Source organism: Parasteatoda tepidariorum, chromosome 6, assembly GCF_043381705.1.
Source record: "Parasteatoda tepidariorum isolate YZ-2023 chromosome 6, CAS_Ptep_4.0, whole genome shotgun sequence".
Taxonomy (NCBI): Eukaryota; Metazoa; Arthropoda; class Arachnida; order Araneae; family Theridiidae; genus Parasteatoda; species Parasteatoda tepidariorum.
This window is the reverse complement of record NC_092209.1, coordinates 52,265,942-52,282,318: the sequence shown is the minus strand read 5'-3', so window position 1 is coordinate 52,282,318 and position 16,377 is coordinate 52,265,942. Positions and strand designations below refer to the sequence as shown.

The 16,377-nt window shown below is 26.3% G+C and overlaps 1 protein-coding gene across 1 annotated transcript in view; it reads right to left on the bottom strand.

Moving 5' to 3' along the window:
• LOC107447355 (spatacsin) overlaps nucleotides 1-16,377 on the bottom strand; it is a 58,142-nt gene that overhangs the window by 4,679 nt on the left and 37,086 nt on the right. The window contains exons 26-39 of the mRNA XM_071182368.1: nucleotides 15,271-15,442; nucleotides 14,141-14,364; nucleotides 13,048-13,179; nucleotides 11,657-11,830; nucleotides 10,525-10,632; nucleotides 9,665-9,781; nucleotides 8,124-8,256; nucleotides 7,428-7,540; nucleotides 7,018-7,222; nucleotides 5,748-5,927; nucleotides 4,638-4,780; nucleotides 3,582-3,689; nucleotides 3,016-3,187; nucleotides 2,280-2,356 (exon numbers count right to left, since the gene is read on the bottom strand). Coding sequence (XP_071038469.1) covers nucleotides 2,280-2,356; nucleotides 3,016-3,187; nucleotides 3,582-3,689; nucleotides 4,638-4,780; nucleotides 5,748-5,927; nucleotides 7,018-7,222; nucleotides 7,428-7,540; nucleotides 8,124-8,256; nucleotides 9,665-9,781; nucleotides 10,525-10,632; nucleotides 11,657-11,830; nucleotides 13,048-13,179; nucleotides 14,141-14,364; nucleotides 15,271-15,442 — 2,058 coding nt within the window. The remainder of the gene's footprint in view (nucleotides 1-2,279; nucleotides 2,357-3,015; nucleotides 3,188-3,581; nucleotides 3,690-4,637; nucleotides 4,781-5,747; nucleotides 5,928-7,017; nucleotides 7,223-7,427; nucleotides 7,541-8,123; nucleotides 8,257-9,664; nucleotides 9,782-10,524; nucleotides 10,633-11,656; nucleotides 11,831-13,047; nucleotides 13,180-14,140; nucleotides 14,365-15,270; nucleotides 15,443-16,377) is intronic.

The window sequence follows — 16,377 nt, the reverse complement described above, 5'->3', positions numbered from 1 at the left end:
ATTTTTATTTTAAGAGATTCAGTATAAAAAAATAAATGTCAGAAATGTAAAATTGTCTAATTTTTAGTTCTATACTCTATAGAAGAAAAAAAATAGATAAAATTCCTTAAAATTTATACTTTTTTGATTTTTTTTCTTATTTGAAATTAAAACATTTAAAGAATTCCAATCTAAACACACAGTTTTTTAGTTTAGCATAGTTAATTGTTTTTGTTTGAACAACTGGAATCTTGTACAGTGCAGAACTAAAACACTAAGTTTCGTTTTCCTTCTCCTGACTAAACACATATGAATAAAAAAAATTATATTTTATGTATATACATCATTTAATATGTTTCCTATATATTCCTTAGTCATTGTCAGCTTTTTTAGGTAAAAAGAGGAATAGTTTTGAAATATCATCTCTGGAATGCAAGCAACATTTACGAACTTTCGATATTGTGATAACTATACAATTCGAATTTTGAATCAAAAAACTAATATTTACCAACAAAACCGTAAAATTTGATATTAATATATAGTTAGTTCTAAAAAAAACTTTTTTCAAAATAAAAATATACTATAAAAGGTTAAAATGAAATAGAAAAAATTAGCATTAATGCAAGAATTGTAACAATTTGTCGACAAACATTGCTGTTAGTGATGGGGGAAAATGCGTGATTGGTTGGTTTGCTGAGAAAAAATAATTTACAGATTTCTTTGAATGGGAGTTCAAAAGCTTTCAGAAAAAGAGTGCAATATAAAATCTATTATTATTAAATTATAACCAACTAATTTTTAGAGAATTTAATAAAGTTAAAAATACAAAAACATTTTGACTCATTTTGTCAAAATAGAAAAAAATTACCACTCTCAATTGCGAACAAACTTGAATCATTGTGTGAACACGGACAGAATTTAAAAACCGAATCCTAACCCCGTCTTCCACATCCACCATAATCTTTGCCTTTCCTAAATTGCACAGTCTGCATAGAGATCAAAGGTTTCTACATTTGCATGGGAGAATTTTATGTTGTATTCTAGTTTAACAGGGTTATAATGGAGCAAATTTTGATGAAAGCAAAGTAAGTTGATGATATTTTAACTGTTTGGAGATACATTTCCGTCTAAAAAATGTGGGTATAATGGATGAAACAATTTAAATTAAGAAAATTAGCAAATAATTTAAATTAGTGAAATTAAAAAAATATATAAGAAAAAATTTCCAGCTTTTCTTTAAAATTTCCAGGTTTTTATCCATATTTCCCTGATTTTTCCAGGTTTTTTCCAGTATAAAAAAAATTCCCTGATAATTCCAGGTTTTCAAGGTTTTCCAGGTGGGTGGCCACCCTGTATAATGCATAAAAATGAAAGAAAGATGATATATAATAAATATCAGTAAGAACTTAAGATAATTGCAAAATATATAATTAAAAAAAAAAATTGTATGAATTACAAGAAACAATGGAAAAAATTAGTTAATCTCATAGAACAACAAAATTTGTTAAACAATTATCAAAAAATGTATAACAGCCTTTGTCAACTATTTATTTTGAAGTATTTTTAATCTGAAAAAAATTAAAAGCATGAAAAAAACAATTAACAAAGTGTAATAAATAAACATAAAAAATGACATAATTTAATGGTATTTTTTCTGTTGTATCTGTTCACAAAATACCTTTCCAAAGTTCCAAACTTTAAAAAAGATTCTTCACAAAACTCCAAGATTAAAAAATGACACTTCACAAATTTCTAAAATGGACTTTTCATAAAATACTAAACTTTGAAAATAATTTTAGCTCAAAACTCATTTTTTTAAATTAAGTTTCATTAATATTCCATTTTGTTGCCATTCTTACAAGTCAAAAATCAATTTTTATGTTCATAGAAATTTGTATTTTTGTAAAAATTGAAATATAAATAAAAACTGATCAGAAAATTTAAAGAAAAAATTGAAGTAATATTTCCAACAATTGATTCCAATAATTGATAAGTTAGTTTGCTTTAATTTCTCTGTATTTCAATATTCATATAGTCTTAGACATATGTGGTTCTTGTAAAAATACATATTTTGTAGAAATAAGAACCACATTTGGTGAAATTAATTTTGGCAAAATTTCTTAAAAATTTTCCTTATCATTCTTTAAAATTTCCACAAAATTATAAATGCAGGACCCTAGTAAAATAAACCTGGATTGACATACGCTTTTTATAAGAAGTTAAATTTTCAGAAACATAAAAATTTGAAAAACAATATCGCCTACAAGAAAGAAATATAATAAATTTCCTTTCAATATTACCATGCAATAACTCTTTGCTGCGTCAGACAGAATTTGAAGAGCATTTTCTAATTCATCTTTCATATCACTATCAAGAGCTAAAAATATGAAAAAGCACACAAGTTTTTTTACAATCAAGTAATTTATTGAAATTACATATTCAAATGCAATAAATATTGTTTACAGAAACTTAATTTATTTTACCAATTGAACTGAAAGTTATTAAAAATTATAAAATATACGAAAAACCAAAACTGAAGTAGTTATGTAATCAACTTTCTTCTATGCATCAATTATTTCATTAGTTTTGTAAATTACACAAAATTATTAAGCAACATATGATGCTAATAAGTAATTGGTCTTAAATTGCTTATTATCAAATAAAATAAAAATAATTTTTTAAAGAATAGCATGGTTGAACTATAGAATAAAATTCTAAATTAATTATAAACAATTCTTAAAACCAAAACATCATGAAACGTTAAAATTTCTTTTTCTTTAAAAACAATTCATAAATACTTATGGGAAAGATTTTTTACAATCTCTAGAAACTTAATGTTAAAATAAAATAAAAGTTTCCAATATCACTTGCTGCCAGTAGAATATACATTCTACTGAACTAAGAAGATTTAATTAAAAAGTGCTCCTGGTAAAAAAAAAATATCAAATGTATAAATTAACCAAATAATTATAATTGATTAGAATTGAAAGATCTAGTGATACATATTTGAAGCTACATATAAAAATAATAACTTACCACTATTTTTTTTACACAATTGTGATAAGAGTTTCTGCACTGACATTTCAAGAATTTCAGCCTTCTCACGATGCATGCCAAATCTGTTGGCAAGTGTATAAAAATAGTTGTCATTCTCAGATGGTGGATATTTCTTCAAGTAATCTAGTAATGCTAGTCTAAGATTTGGCATCTAAAAATACAAAATAACAAAACAACAATTGGGTATTTGCAACTTGAGAAGAAGTGAAGTGATTATGCCTAACCATGTAATTTAAATCAGATTTATTTGGATACCTGTAAGCAACGTCATGCGTGTGTGCCGAACTTGATTGGCTTCTGAATCAACAAATGCCACAATTTACTCATGATGACGTCACTTGCAGACATCCATTTGTTTAAAAAATAGAATTAATTTCACGATCATACGACAAGAAAATTATTGTCTTAAATTAAAATATCTATGCATCTGAGACTTAATTTATTTAAATTTAATTTGATTTATTAATATTAATTTTGCGCAGATTTCATTTTGAAAACTGTATCTTTTTGAATATGCATAATTAGAATAATAAAAAAAAACTTACATTGTCCATTTTCTTTTCGAAAAGAATACTGAATTTATCATGTGATTTCAAAATGTCAAAAACATACATCATTTCACTGTATCTGTCTAAGCCTGTCAATAAATGAACCTAAAAGTACAAAAATACATTTTTGTCATTCCAAAAATTTACACAATGACATAATTAAAAATCCATAATAAATTTTTTCTATGAAACAAAGATATATTTCTCTTATTTCACAACTTAACAAAGAGACATAATTTTAAATCAATAATGTAATAAAAATAATTTAGTAAATATGAAGCATGTTCAGATTGTAAGGAAAAATTCAAAATTCCCTGCATTTTCCTTTTATATTCGATGAATTTTAAATTATTTTGCAGGTTTTCCTTGTTCTCTCTGCAGAGTAGTAACTCTAAAAATCTACCGTAAATGATAAATTTGTAATAAAAAATTAAATCATTTGTTTACTATGCTTAATACAAGTTCAATACATTTTTGTAAAATGAAATAAGGCATTATGTTTGAATAAAAGAATACCACTAGAGCAGAGAATAAGCAGCACATAATTTTTTTTATCAACAAATTTAATGCAGCAAATTCCCTTACTTTTCATCAAAATATTTTAGTTTGCTGATTCTTGTATTAAAAGTTTAATAATTGCTTTTCTAAACTAAAATATTATAAGTTGAAATGAATCCAGGAAGAAAAAAACCCAGCTGACATTTTATCACTACTTGCATTATGATATTAATTGAAATATGCTTACAGAGAATAAATTATCTCTGGAACAGTCCATTGTAAGACAGAGAATCATGTAGGCTACAACTCTTCAATTTTTTGAGTTGTGCTCAAAATTACAAGGCTATGGAGTTGAAAGTCATAAACTCACACTTGGGTGGACTGTTCAACAAGAGTAATAAAAAAAACAAGTGTATAGACATTAAATACTTGTTGATTGAGTATGTTTTATAATATAAGTAGGCCTTGATATTTACATATAATAAGAAAAAGTTCTTAATTTTATTGATAACAGAAAAAAATTCAGTGATTATAAAACAAAATAGATTTGGCTACCATTGTGGAAAATTTTTCAGCCTCTTCAAGCAAAGTTACTAAAGTTTGTGCATTATGAAGAATTTGAGATATTCCATCCATATTGCATGCTGCTGTAAAGCATTCGTGAGCACAAATACAAAGATCTACCAAAACTGTGAAATCTAGAAAAATAAACAAAATATAAAATAAATAGGCACAAAATATTAAAATGAACATATTTTAAAACTCCAACTTTTTAGAAAATAGTTTCTAAGTAACCTTAGTTTAAAGAAAACAAATTAATGATGAAAGCAATAAATTTATGAATAAGATTAATTTTAAAGTTGAAATAAGTTTTACAAATGTGAATTTTGGTAAATGTATTTATTTTCTTACAATTGGCTTATCTAGGCTTTCACATTTTTAACAAAAACATGGCTTACTTTTTTGAATGAAAAACTCTCATTTTTAGAAATTCAATAATTTGTGTATTTTTTAAAATGCCAATGTTGAGAAGTCATGAAGCATTTTCACAAAAGAATATGAGATATATATATATATATATATACTGAATAAATATTTTGACACAAAGAACTAAAATTTATTGGGAAATAATACCTTTGTCAAAAACTTTCCAGCTATCCTAACCTATGAAAGATTTTTACATCTTCACAGCAAAGACTACTACACTATGCTAATGTGTTCCCCCTAATGCTTTCAAATCTTCCTTCATTCATACGAATACTAATTGCAATTCTCTGACATGAGTTCCTCACCAACTCTAAATAGTGCTTGGAAATGCATCATGTTATGATTGGTCTGTTAGCTAACACAGTATTTTTAGCTTTGTTTTTCAAGTTTATGTCATTAATTATTGTTTTGTTGAAAACTTTGCAGTTTCCTTTTTAAATTTGTTTTGTTTTCTTTTTTTCATTCACATCTAGCGAGCCTTGAAGGTGAGTGCTAAAAACATTTTAATTTTCCTTAGCTTTATAATTTGTGAAACAAATGAAAAATGCTTATTTTAAAATAGGACTGATAGGTTCTGAATTGTTCCTTGAATTAATTGTTTAGAATAATAATAACATTTCCCGCAAGTTAATATGTAAGTAGTAAAAATTCAAAACCTATAAATAAAATTACACATACCTGCATCGCTGCTTTTATAATTCAGTTCAGCAGATTCAGTTGAATAGATTGACATTAGAGAATAGCCAAGTACGGATGGATTTTGGCAAAGTTTTACAATCAGCTGGAAGCCTTCATTTGCTCTCAATGGATCATAGATTACCTGTTCTGAAAATGCACTTTCATCTTCAGGGATCTTTACTGTTTCAAAGGAGATAAAATTACATTTACTTTTTAAAAGAAATTGAAATACTGTAAAAAAAATTTTTTTAAACAAAAATGCATAATATTGGAAAAAGTTGTTAGAGTGCATTTTTAGTAATAAGTGAGTACAAATTAATTATGCCAAAAAGACCATGAAAAATACTTATTATTAAAACAGGCATAATTAAATTTTTATTTAATTTGCTTAAAATAAAATACTATTTTGCTTTAAAATAAAAATTGAGCTCGGTTTGATTGCTATGGTTAATGAATTGTTAACTAGATTAATCTGGACATTATGAAAGTCACTTTCTTGAACAAATCTATATTTTTTTTTCTCAATTTTTTTCCTAAATATTTACGTATGTCTGAACAAATGCTATTTGAAACTATTTTATTTAATTACTTAAGCTTCATATTTGCTATCTAATCTAGTGAATTCAATTCAACTCACATAATTTTTAGTATTAAAAGTTAAGAAATTTTATCGAAAAAATTAAAAATTAGGAAAAAGAAAAAGATTAAGTTAAAATCAATTCGTGTTTATGCCAGTGATTTTTATGGTACTGAATCAGATTCAATGATAGAAAGTTCTGAGGATGGATTAAAAAGTAGATAAAAGGAAGATAGAGTCAGAAATAAATATCTTCTTCTAAGCGTAAATAGGTGTTAAGGGTGTAGCAGAGAAAGAATGTCTGTCGCGTAAAAAAGAAAAGCGGTGAATAGTTCATAAATGATCAATATAGCAGAATATCATGTTCTGGAACTTCCCTTTTACAGTTGCTATAATAAAAAAAAAGAAAAATGCACTTTCTCTCAAAGTTGTACTGATGCGATTTTTCCATGAATGTAACTCTATTTGTATCTTTCGAATTAATTCATCAACAGTACCTTTCAAACCACTTATAATGATAAAATTCCTTTTAAACATTAAAATTATCTTCATATTTTTATTAGTGTAACATTGAGTTGTGCTTTTAAATTTCAAATATAAATTCTGAACAAAGTAAATATTGCCGTTTCATAAAATCAAGAAGATTGCACCGCTTAATAATATAGAAATTTTAAGAAAAAAAGCTATACATACCTAAATCATAACTACGGAGTATCTTTAAAGAGTTCCAAATTTCTTCACTTAAAAACTCAGCTACCTCTTTATCACTCAAGTCCCGAACAACTATAAAACTCTTCGCTATCACGAGTTCATCATTCAGCTTCAAAACAAGGATTTTCTTCAAAATTGAAAATGCATTCTTTTCTTGAGCAACGTTAATGAAATCTTCTTTTAAAATCTATCAAAAAATTACCCATGTATCACTAACTTTATTTAAATTTACAAAAATATTTGCTAAGAGCACAAATATTTCAAATTTGAATCATTTTATAACTAAAAACCAATGAAAAATATTATAGTCTCTTATTAATTTTATTAACAAAAACAAATAAATCATAACTGTCAATCAGTTACTGATAGAAATAAAATAGGTTGCCACTTACCAATGAGACAATATAATGCACCAATATACGATAACAAATTTTGACAGCGATTATACATTTAAGGCTCAAATCTTTTATGCACTGAATAATACTCTTTTGCAATGGTGTTAAATCTACAAATCAAAAATTTTTTATTAACATAAATTAACACATTGATTCATTTGACATGCATATAATTATGAAATAACTTCCAGTGTTTTAAGTCTTATTAGTAGAAATATGCTAAATTGACGTTTTGTAAACATTTATAAAATAATGTCAACTGTTTAAAGTCTTAACGTAAGAAATTTTTGATGAGCAATTACATTTTGAAGGTATAAAACCATGGGATTAGATGCTAGATACATTTTATATAATCAAAAAAAAAACATAAAAAGTAGAAGAAATGAAAGGTGCTTTAAAATTTTGTAAAAGTTTTTTTAAATGAGAGAATAGGCTTTGTTTCGATCCTTTGGTATTAAATTATTTTTAAACTCCTTACAATTTCTTTAAAGAAAAAATTACTTTTAGTTTTCTTTACTTTGAGGGGCGTAAGTTTGTATTTTTAATTCTAGAATATAGTTTCTCGTGACTTAGAATAACTCTATGAAGCATGAGTTAATTTGATCCAATGCATTTCTAATAACAAATATTCTAAGACAATAGCTTATTTTATTATCAACCTGCATTATTAAAAAAAAGAAAGAAATAATGTACCTGTACTTTTTTTGTTAACCCAAAGAATCAGTGACTGAATTACTCTAGTTGAAGCTATGTCATTGGAGCAGTCAGGCATTGATCTGTCCACAGAATCAATGTTTATTTCACCTTTTGCTACTTCAAAGCATAACTATAAAATAAAATTATGATATTAAAAAAAAATTATTTTGTGATTAATTATCTGAAAACAAAAATGAATGTAACACAATGAAAAGAAGGCATAAAATCTTGAAACGAAACCTTAACTTCAGATGAAATCATAATGAATTTAACCTTAGAAACCTTGAAATGAAGCCTTAATAAATTTAACCTTAGAAACCTTGAAATGAAACTTTAATGAATTTAACCTTAGATAATTAAACAATGGTCAAATAGACTACAAACATTTATAAGTTTTGTGGGGTTCCAGATGTTAAGGTAAAACTTTGAAATCTTTAAAGATTGTGAACGGTAAATTTTGTCATTTATCTTTATTTTTGCAATTCTGCTGTTTTTTAGAATTAAACTTTTTTACAACCTTCTGGTTGGGGGCAGGGGGCCTTGCCTTGTGGTGGCGTGCTGCACACACATCTATCTTGCAGGTCTTAGAGTCCAAGTCTCACGTCTCCCTTGCCATAAACGATGACGTGTTGCCTTTCTCCAATGTCAAGCCATCCCTTGTGTCACTCTCATTTCTGTGTAGCTACGAGCGGGCACTTCGAGTCGTCAGTCCGGAATGCCAGGATGGGGTTAAGCTACGCTTATCCTTATTTTAATAAAAATTACAGAGTATTCCCTTTAAGACACACTAATTTATTGAACCTAAAGATTTCTGCTGATGACCTGATTTATTATAAGCATTTTTTTAGAGAAATTACAGCTTAATTTCCAATAAATATTTTAACAGGAATGCAATGAAGTATGAATGTTACATATTTATGTATATTCAAAGAAGTACAGATTCACAATCAGACTCATGATCAAAAAAATTTCTTATTTCTTCCATTCAGATTTAATTACAATAAAAGTATTCACAAAAATTAAATTAATAAAATATTTTTATTAAAAACATCAAATCTGGTTTTCAAAAAAAAACTTTTGGCTTAAATTGGGCTCTGAATTGAAGCAGGTAGGAAGCTGTAGATTGAAGTAGGTGGAAGCAGTTAGCGAAAATTGGAAAACGTTATTACATCGCAGATGAGGTTTTAAAAGTTTAGGGTTTAAAATCAAAGTTAACTAATGATTTAAGTGAATCGATTAAGTGACTCATTAAAATAGCCATTTTAGCAGTCATAAATTAACCAGTTTAAAAAAAAAAAGGAAATACTTCTAATTATGACATTCAAGTATAATATTGCATTGTAATACATTAGTACTATAATTAATACAATAATAATATGCTACAATAACACTATCTGTAATACTTAAATATAATAGTATTATTGAGTAAAACAAATTAACCCCATGAAGCAGAGAAATAATTACAATTACTGCTTAACATTTAATGCAAATTATTTGCAGAAACAAAAATTTAAAAAAAATTAATAAACACAATATACCTTAATAATTTTTAAATCTAAACTATCGTATCCAAAAGTCAAAGCTAGTTGAAATGCACTATGTATATCACTTTTACTCAAAAAGCGTCCAATGATAGATCCCAATGCTTCTTTTTCCTGCAGCAAATAAAATCAATAAAAATACATAGCATAAGAAACAAAAGAAAATACATAAAGAATATATTTTAAACTAATCATCCAATACATAAATTTCCGCAGCAATAACTTGATACAATTTAAATCAATTCATATTAATTATAGTAATCTTATAAACACATCAATAATGAAAATTTTTATTTCAACATCAAAATCATTACTACTAATAAGAATAAATATAAAAACTGATTCAAACTCAATTCTCAACTTTCAGCTCCAATTATTCAATATTATTTTAATCAATTAAAAATCCATTTAAGATCGAATTCAAGATATGTTTGCTTTTTCTAATGCTGCTAAGTCAACATTTCTTTCAGAATTATTATTATATATTACAATCATGGAAGTATTAAATATTGAAGAAATAAAGTATAGTTTATTAAGTTTTAAAGTAACATTGATTTAAAAATTTCAGAAAATGTTAAGAGACTTTAAATGATTTTTAATAAATTTTTTAAAAGTAATGTTTGAATTAGTAAAGTAACACAGAAAATTCTTTAAACTAATTTAAACTGTTAACTGTTTATTATTTTTTAAAGTAACATAATTCAATTTTAGAAAATGTTAAAGATTTAAAATGATTTTCAATAATTTTTCAACGAAATATTTAAACGAAATGTTTCAATTAATAACGTAACACAGAATATTCTTTAAACTAATTTTAACTGTTATAATTCTAATAACATGAGAAAAAATTAGTTTACTTTTTCATCTTCAATACAACAAGGATTAGGTTGTACTTTTTTAGAGAAAAAGATTTCTTGAATGTTCAATTCAAATACAGCTTTGACATCGAATATCTCTGGCAATAACTGAAAAATATAAACAAACACCTGAGTTTAAAGTTATTTCAAATATAGTTTATTAATTTTTCCTTATACTGGACACTACAAAGTATACTTCACACTAATGTTATGCAGTTAAAAATAGACTTTAAAATCAAATCAAAATTATGCACTTAATAAAACAATCAAAATTATAGATTTAATAAGAAAAATAAAAACTTATAAACATTAATTTAGTTATAAAAATTCATTAGTTACATATTTTTACAGCAATACTCTCTTTTGGACTCAGTTAAAATTACTCATTTTGATTTAAGTATAAACAGCAATTGCTCAGTGATTAAAAGTATTGAGTTATCATTGTAAAGGGATAGGGCTCGATCCTTAGTGATGGCTTGAAGCACGGCCAGCATGTCTGGAAAGTAAAGGAGGCGTTGTGCACGATGCTTACTACAATTATGATGTGGTCACAGATGTCTGAAGATTTAACTACCATGATCTGTCCTGTAAAAGGCTATTGTGACCACTCTATCACTGCATCCCCCATATTTTCAAGGGTCAAGAATTAAAATTCAACTGAAAAAAGAAAGCTAATTAAAAAAAAAATTAAAAAATTTTGTGTCTTACTTAAAACATTGTTTGAACAAATTATTTGGCATAATTAAAGTTAGAACCTTGAGTCATTAAGACTGAAACCTGGCATATAAAAAGAAAACCATTAGATCAAAAGGTATTTATCAAAAGATATGCTTTGCACATTGTATTTTTTTGACACATTAACTTTTAAAAATAAAAATATTCAGCATTTTCTACATAATATTGCTTTTCAAAAATAGGAGGCATAGTCTGAATCAGAAAAAAATCTGAATTAGAAAACAATATATCTGAAATACAAAATCTGAATTAGAAAACAATGATCTGAATCAGAAAACAATTTCAAATTTATTGAAATAAGTGAGCAAAATTGAATCCTACAGTAGTATAATTCCTCTACTTAGAGAATAAATAATAAGGAAACCTTTTAATGAAAAAAGTAAAATGAAGAAATTACCTCATTGTTAACTTCAGCTTTAATACAAAACCACCACATCTTCTTATTTAATGAATCTAAGTTGTATATAGTTCCATCAGTTGATCCCTGGATCAAATTATCTTTAATCATGTCAATTATAGACTTAATCAAAAAATATTTCTCCCCGTGCATGTCAGATATTTCACATTGAACCTAAAAAATGGTACAGAATGTAAAAAAACAATAACAGTGAAAGTTAAAACATTAAATTAAATATATAAATTGAGCAATTTAACAGTTCAAACTAGCCTAAAATAAATATTCTACATCCTAATTAAAAACTTTAAATTAAATAAATTTAGAAATTGTAAGAATTATAAATTTAGAAATTGTAAGTACATTAAGCACATCATAACTTTTTTATCTTTTAAAAAGATTGAAATTACAAATACAGTTTTACTTATAGAACACATTTACAAATTTTGCAACCAAGTAAGAGAGCTTACAGAGGGCAAAACATCGTCACGCTGTTAAATCTTTCTGAGAATTGAAACACAGAATATCTTTTCTTTCTAACTTCACTGCTCTGTTATTAAAGCACCAGCTTGTTTTCATAAAAGAAATTGTCTGCTTCTTATATTATATCTAATATGTTACAATAAAAATTTACAAGAGGGCTCTGCCCTCAGCTGGCTAATGCTTGATTTTTGATATTTCTGCACCTTCAGAATTCTGAGTGTATGCAGATCCAGTGCAAATTATATTTTTACTTAATGTTTTCACCGCCAAAATGATGAAATTCTTATTAAAATAATTTTTGCCATTATACAAGATTTTATTAATTTTGAAATATTTTACTGTTTTTGACACAAAAGATAAATAAACAATAGTGCAATTAAATGAAAAACAAAGTGGCAAAAAAACTTAAATAAGAATTAGCATATTTTTAAAAGAAATAAGTTATTTAAAACATAAACAAATAATTTACTAGCAGCAATAGCTTTTAAACAGTAAAGCAAAAATTGTTATAGAATTAAAAACTAAATTATTAAAAACTAAATTATTAAAAAAAAAATATCTGAAGTAATTAAAAACCTAGTGTGAAACATATCATGAAAAAGTGACAAATTTAATAAAGAATCGCTAATTAAAACAAATATATGATTATAATTATTTGCAATGCACTACTTGTCTTACATTGTCTATTTCCATTCTCTGTGGAATAAACGTGCTATATTACAAAGGTAATAAGCAATTTAAATTATTAATAATATGTGTTTATATATAATAGCAACTTACATTTGTACACTGGTAATGATCATGATAACAAAATAGAAAGGTAAATTATACACACAAATATATATCAAGTTAACCATAGAAAAGAAATCCTTAATTCAAAAACTCTGCCATTATGAATAAAAATTCCTCACCTCTAGAAAATCCACAGCAGTGTGAAGACTTAAAACTTGTAGTTTTAGAATTAAGTTCTGCCAGAAATGAATACGAATATGCAAATCCTGCCAAGAAGGACTTACACGAGCTTCATCAGTTTCTTGATTAATCTATATAAAACCGAAACGTTTAAATTATAATAAAAAAGACAATTTACACACATATAAAGTTGGAATATTACTATAAAAATATTCAAAACATTGAATTAGTTATTTAAATGACAACCAATAAAACAAAACCTGAGGAAATCAAACTGCGTTAACTATCTAAGTAAGTAAAATATTTTGAATTGCAGTGTTAGTTAAACAGAACTATTAATACAAAAGTAAGCATAATTTAGTTTAAGTAAACCATAATATTTTATAGCTACTAGGTGCTTAGTTTCAAATCTAGATTAATATGCTTTTTCTTTGTTGCAATTTTCAGATTATTATCATTATTTAATAACATAAATGGAGTTAAATACTACTCCTTGTGTCATGTGCAGCATTTCTAGTAACATATGGAATAATATAAGGAATGAAAGTGGAAATAGAAAAGAAAAGACGAAAAAAATCATGAACTTTTCTTACAAAAAATCATTTTATAAAACAAGTTGAGAGATGCATGAGAAATTAAACACCACGCTACTTAACTTTTTCTTCTTCCCTTCAAAAAAAATGAAGGAAAAAAAACACATTTAAATAGTTGGTAATAAGAAGCAAATAAATTAAATTTGAAATTCTGGCAGTTATTTTTGATTTCTAAGAGCACTGAATTTTCACGTCCTTCGCCTAGGAAGATGCCGGAAGTATTACTCATTTAACGTTACCCAGTGGGCACCTGTGAACCTCAATCAAGGAGGCGAGCAACATTACCCACGCTACACTATCACAGATACCCGTTTATAGAGTGGGCCACATTCACACATCCCACAATAGAGAACAACACAGAGAGAAACATTCATGCCCTGAGCGGGATTCGATTCCGCAGCCATTGGCTTCGCAGTCAGGCACACTAACCGCTCGACCATCTGGCCGGCTAAGAAATAACATAAAATTGACTTAATTAAAAATAAATATATCTATGTACCTGAAGCATTAACATTTGATCTTGTGGAAGTTTGGCGTGTTCAGAAAAAAGTTGAGCGTCTTCATATGAATGATGCTGCAGCAGTTTTGTAATTGCTTCCCAACAAGTTGCTTTATACTGCCTGTCATGTTCAGGTAAAAAGAGATTCTTTACATCTATGTCTTGGGCAACATCTCCAAGGCACTGCCTCATGTGGTAAACTTTTATAAACTGTGGCACCACAACTAAAATAATAATATTGTGTAAGTGGTAAAGGTTTTTCAATTTGTATTTTAATGTTATTTAAACATTTTTACACCCACATAATAGTTAATGTCATTTAAACTTTGTTTGAAACACTTATAATTAAACTTTAAATAAAGCATGTACATTTAAAAAAAAATTATTTTCTACGATTATATAGAGTAAAACTCAAAAATGATTTAATGAATCCTACAATAGATTAAAAAAATAACAGCACAAATATAATAACAATAGTCACCATAATAATTAACATAATGTTTAAAAAATTGTTAAAAAAATAAATGTTTAAAAAACTTTAAGAATTAAACAATGCAATAAAAACATATTTAAAAGCTAAAAATGCAAAGCATTGCTGCAACAACCTGTTCTGGGCTAGGGGGTCGTAGAGATTAAAACCCCACAATTTCGTGACCAACAGCATGATTGCGGTTATGTGGTCAGCATTGTGCACAGGCCTGCATTATTTCCTAGACACAAGCTGACACTCATTGCTGGGTAGGCTTTAATCCCAGAGGGGGTAAACCAGAGTTCTTATTTAAAAGGTAGGACACATAAAAAGCTTAGAGAAGCAATATCACAAATTTTTTTTTACATGTTTATGTTTTTATTTATTTATTTATAGAAAGTTTTTTTTTTTAAAAAAAACCCTACATTTTAAAACCCTATCTTGTTTTCTGAGATATATAATTTCTACTTTAAGTTTAAAAAATATTAAATTTGTAAATATAGAATTTAAATGTGGAGATTTGTATGATTAAAAAATAAATTTCTTTACAACTTCAAAAGTAAGAGTGCTAAATTCTTTTTACAAGCACTGTCAATAATTTTGTAGTGATTATTTCAATAACTTATACAAAAAGTAAGAACGTGTGTAAAGTAAGAGTTACCTTCTTTAGAAAAAGATTTTTCCAATCTAGTGTGTGAGAAATGGCGAAGCAACAGTTGTCTCTCATAGTTAGAGGAACATGAAATAACAACCTCTTTTAAAATTGTCACTGATATGTTTTCAATCCAAAATAGAGAATGCAAAACTGATGACTTTTCTGTGTTCTTGGGATACTGAAAACATAATAATAGTTAATCGTTTATAAGTCTACACGTTCATTTACCATTCTATTTACACTACCAAAGATTTAGGCTGTGATTAAGTAACTCTCACAAGTGTGGTTTAGAATCTCACATGTTCTTAATTAACTTGAGGATTACAAAAAACCTTTTTTTCTCAAAATTTTAAAATCCATTCCATGATTATGCAAGGTACTCCAAAGGGATCTTACCCCTGGGTGATTAATGGGGTTAGCTTGCTTTTCAGAATGTTGATGGGTAGAAGATAATTTGAAATATGTCCAAGAACATGTAGCAAATGACATAAGGGTCTAAAAACTGCCAACTTCAGTGAAGGGAAAGTCCTTAGTCTTACTATAACATGTATTTAAAAATATGTTTAAAATAAACTCATAACAAATTTTAATGTAATAATAGGTTTCTAAATATAGAGAAATTAGACATATTTTTAACGAAAATTATTTCTATTAAAAAATAGGAGAAAATAATTGTAAATTATAATAGAAACAAGCTAAAAATAAACTAGGAAATATTGAAAACATTTATATTCATATATGTATTTTTATATGTTATCTAAATGAAAATATGCTTAAAAGAAACTCATAACACAATTTAATGTAATAATAGGTTTCTAAATATAGTGCAACCAAAATAAAAGTTGATGAAAATCTGATATTTAAATTGGATATTGAAAATTAATTGGAAGCAATATAATACGATAGATATTACTAAAAAAACTGAATTATACAATGCATACGTAAAAATAAGTATACATTATTTAATTTGACTGAATTAACAAACGCATACTTAAAAGTAGTGATTAAAAATATATAAACATTAAGAATAGTAAATATTTCTCCATTGATAATTTCATTGAAAGATTTTAACCATAGCTGTTTCCTTGTGAGTAATTATGAAAACTAGTATAA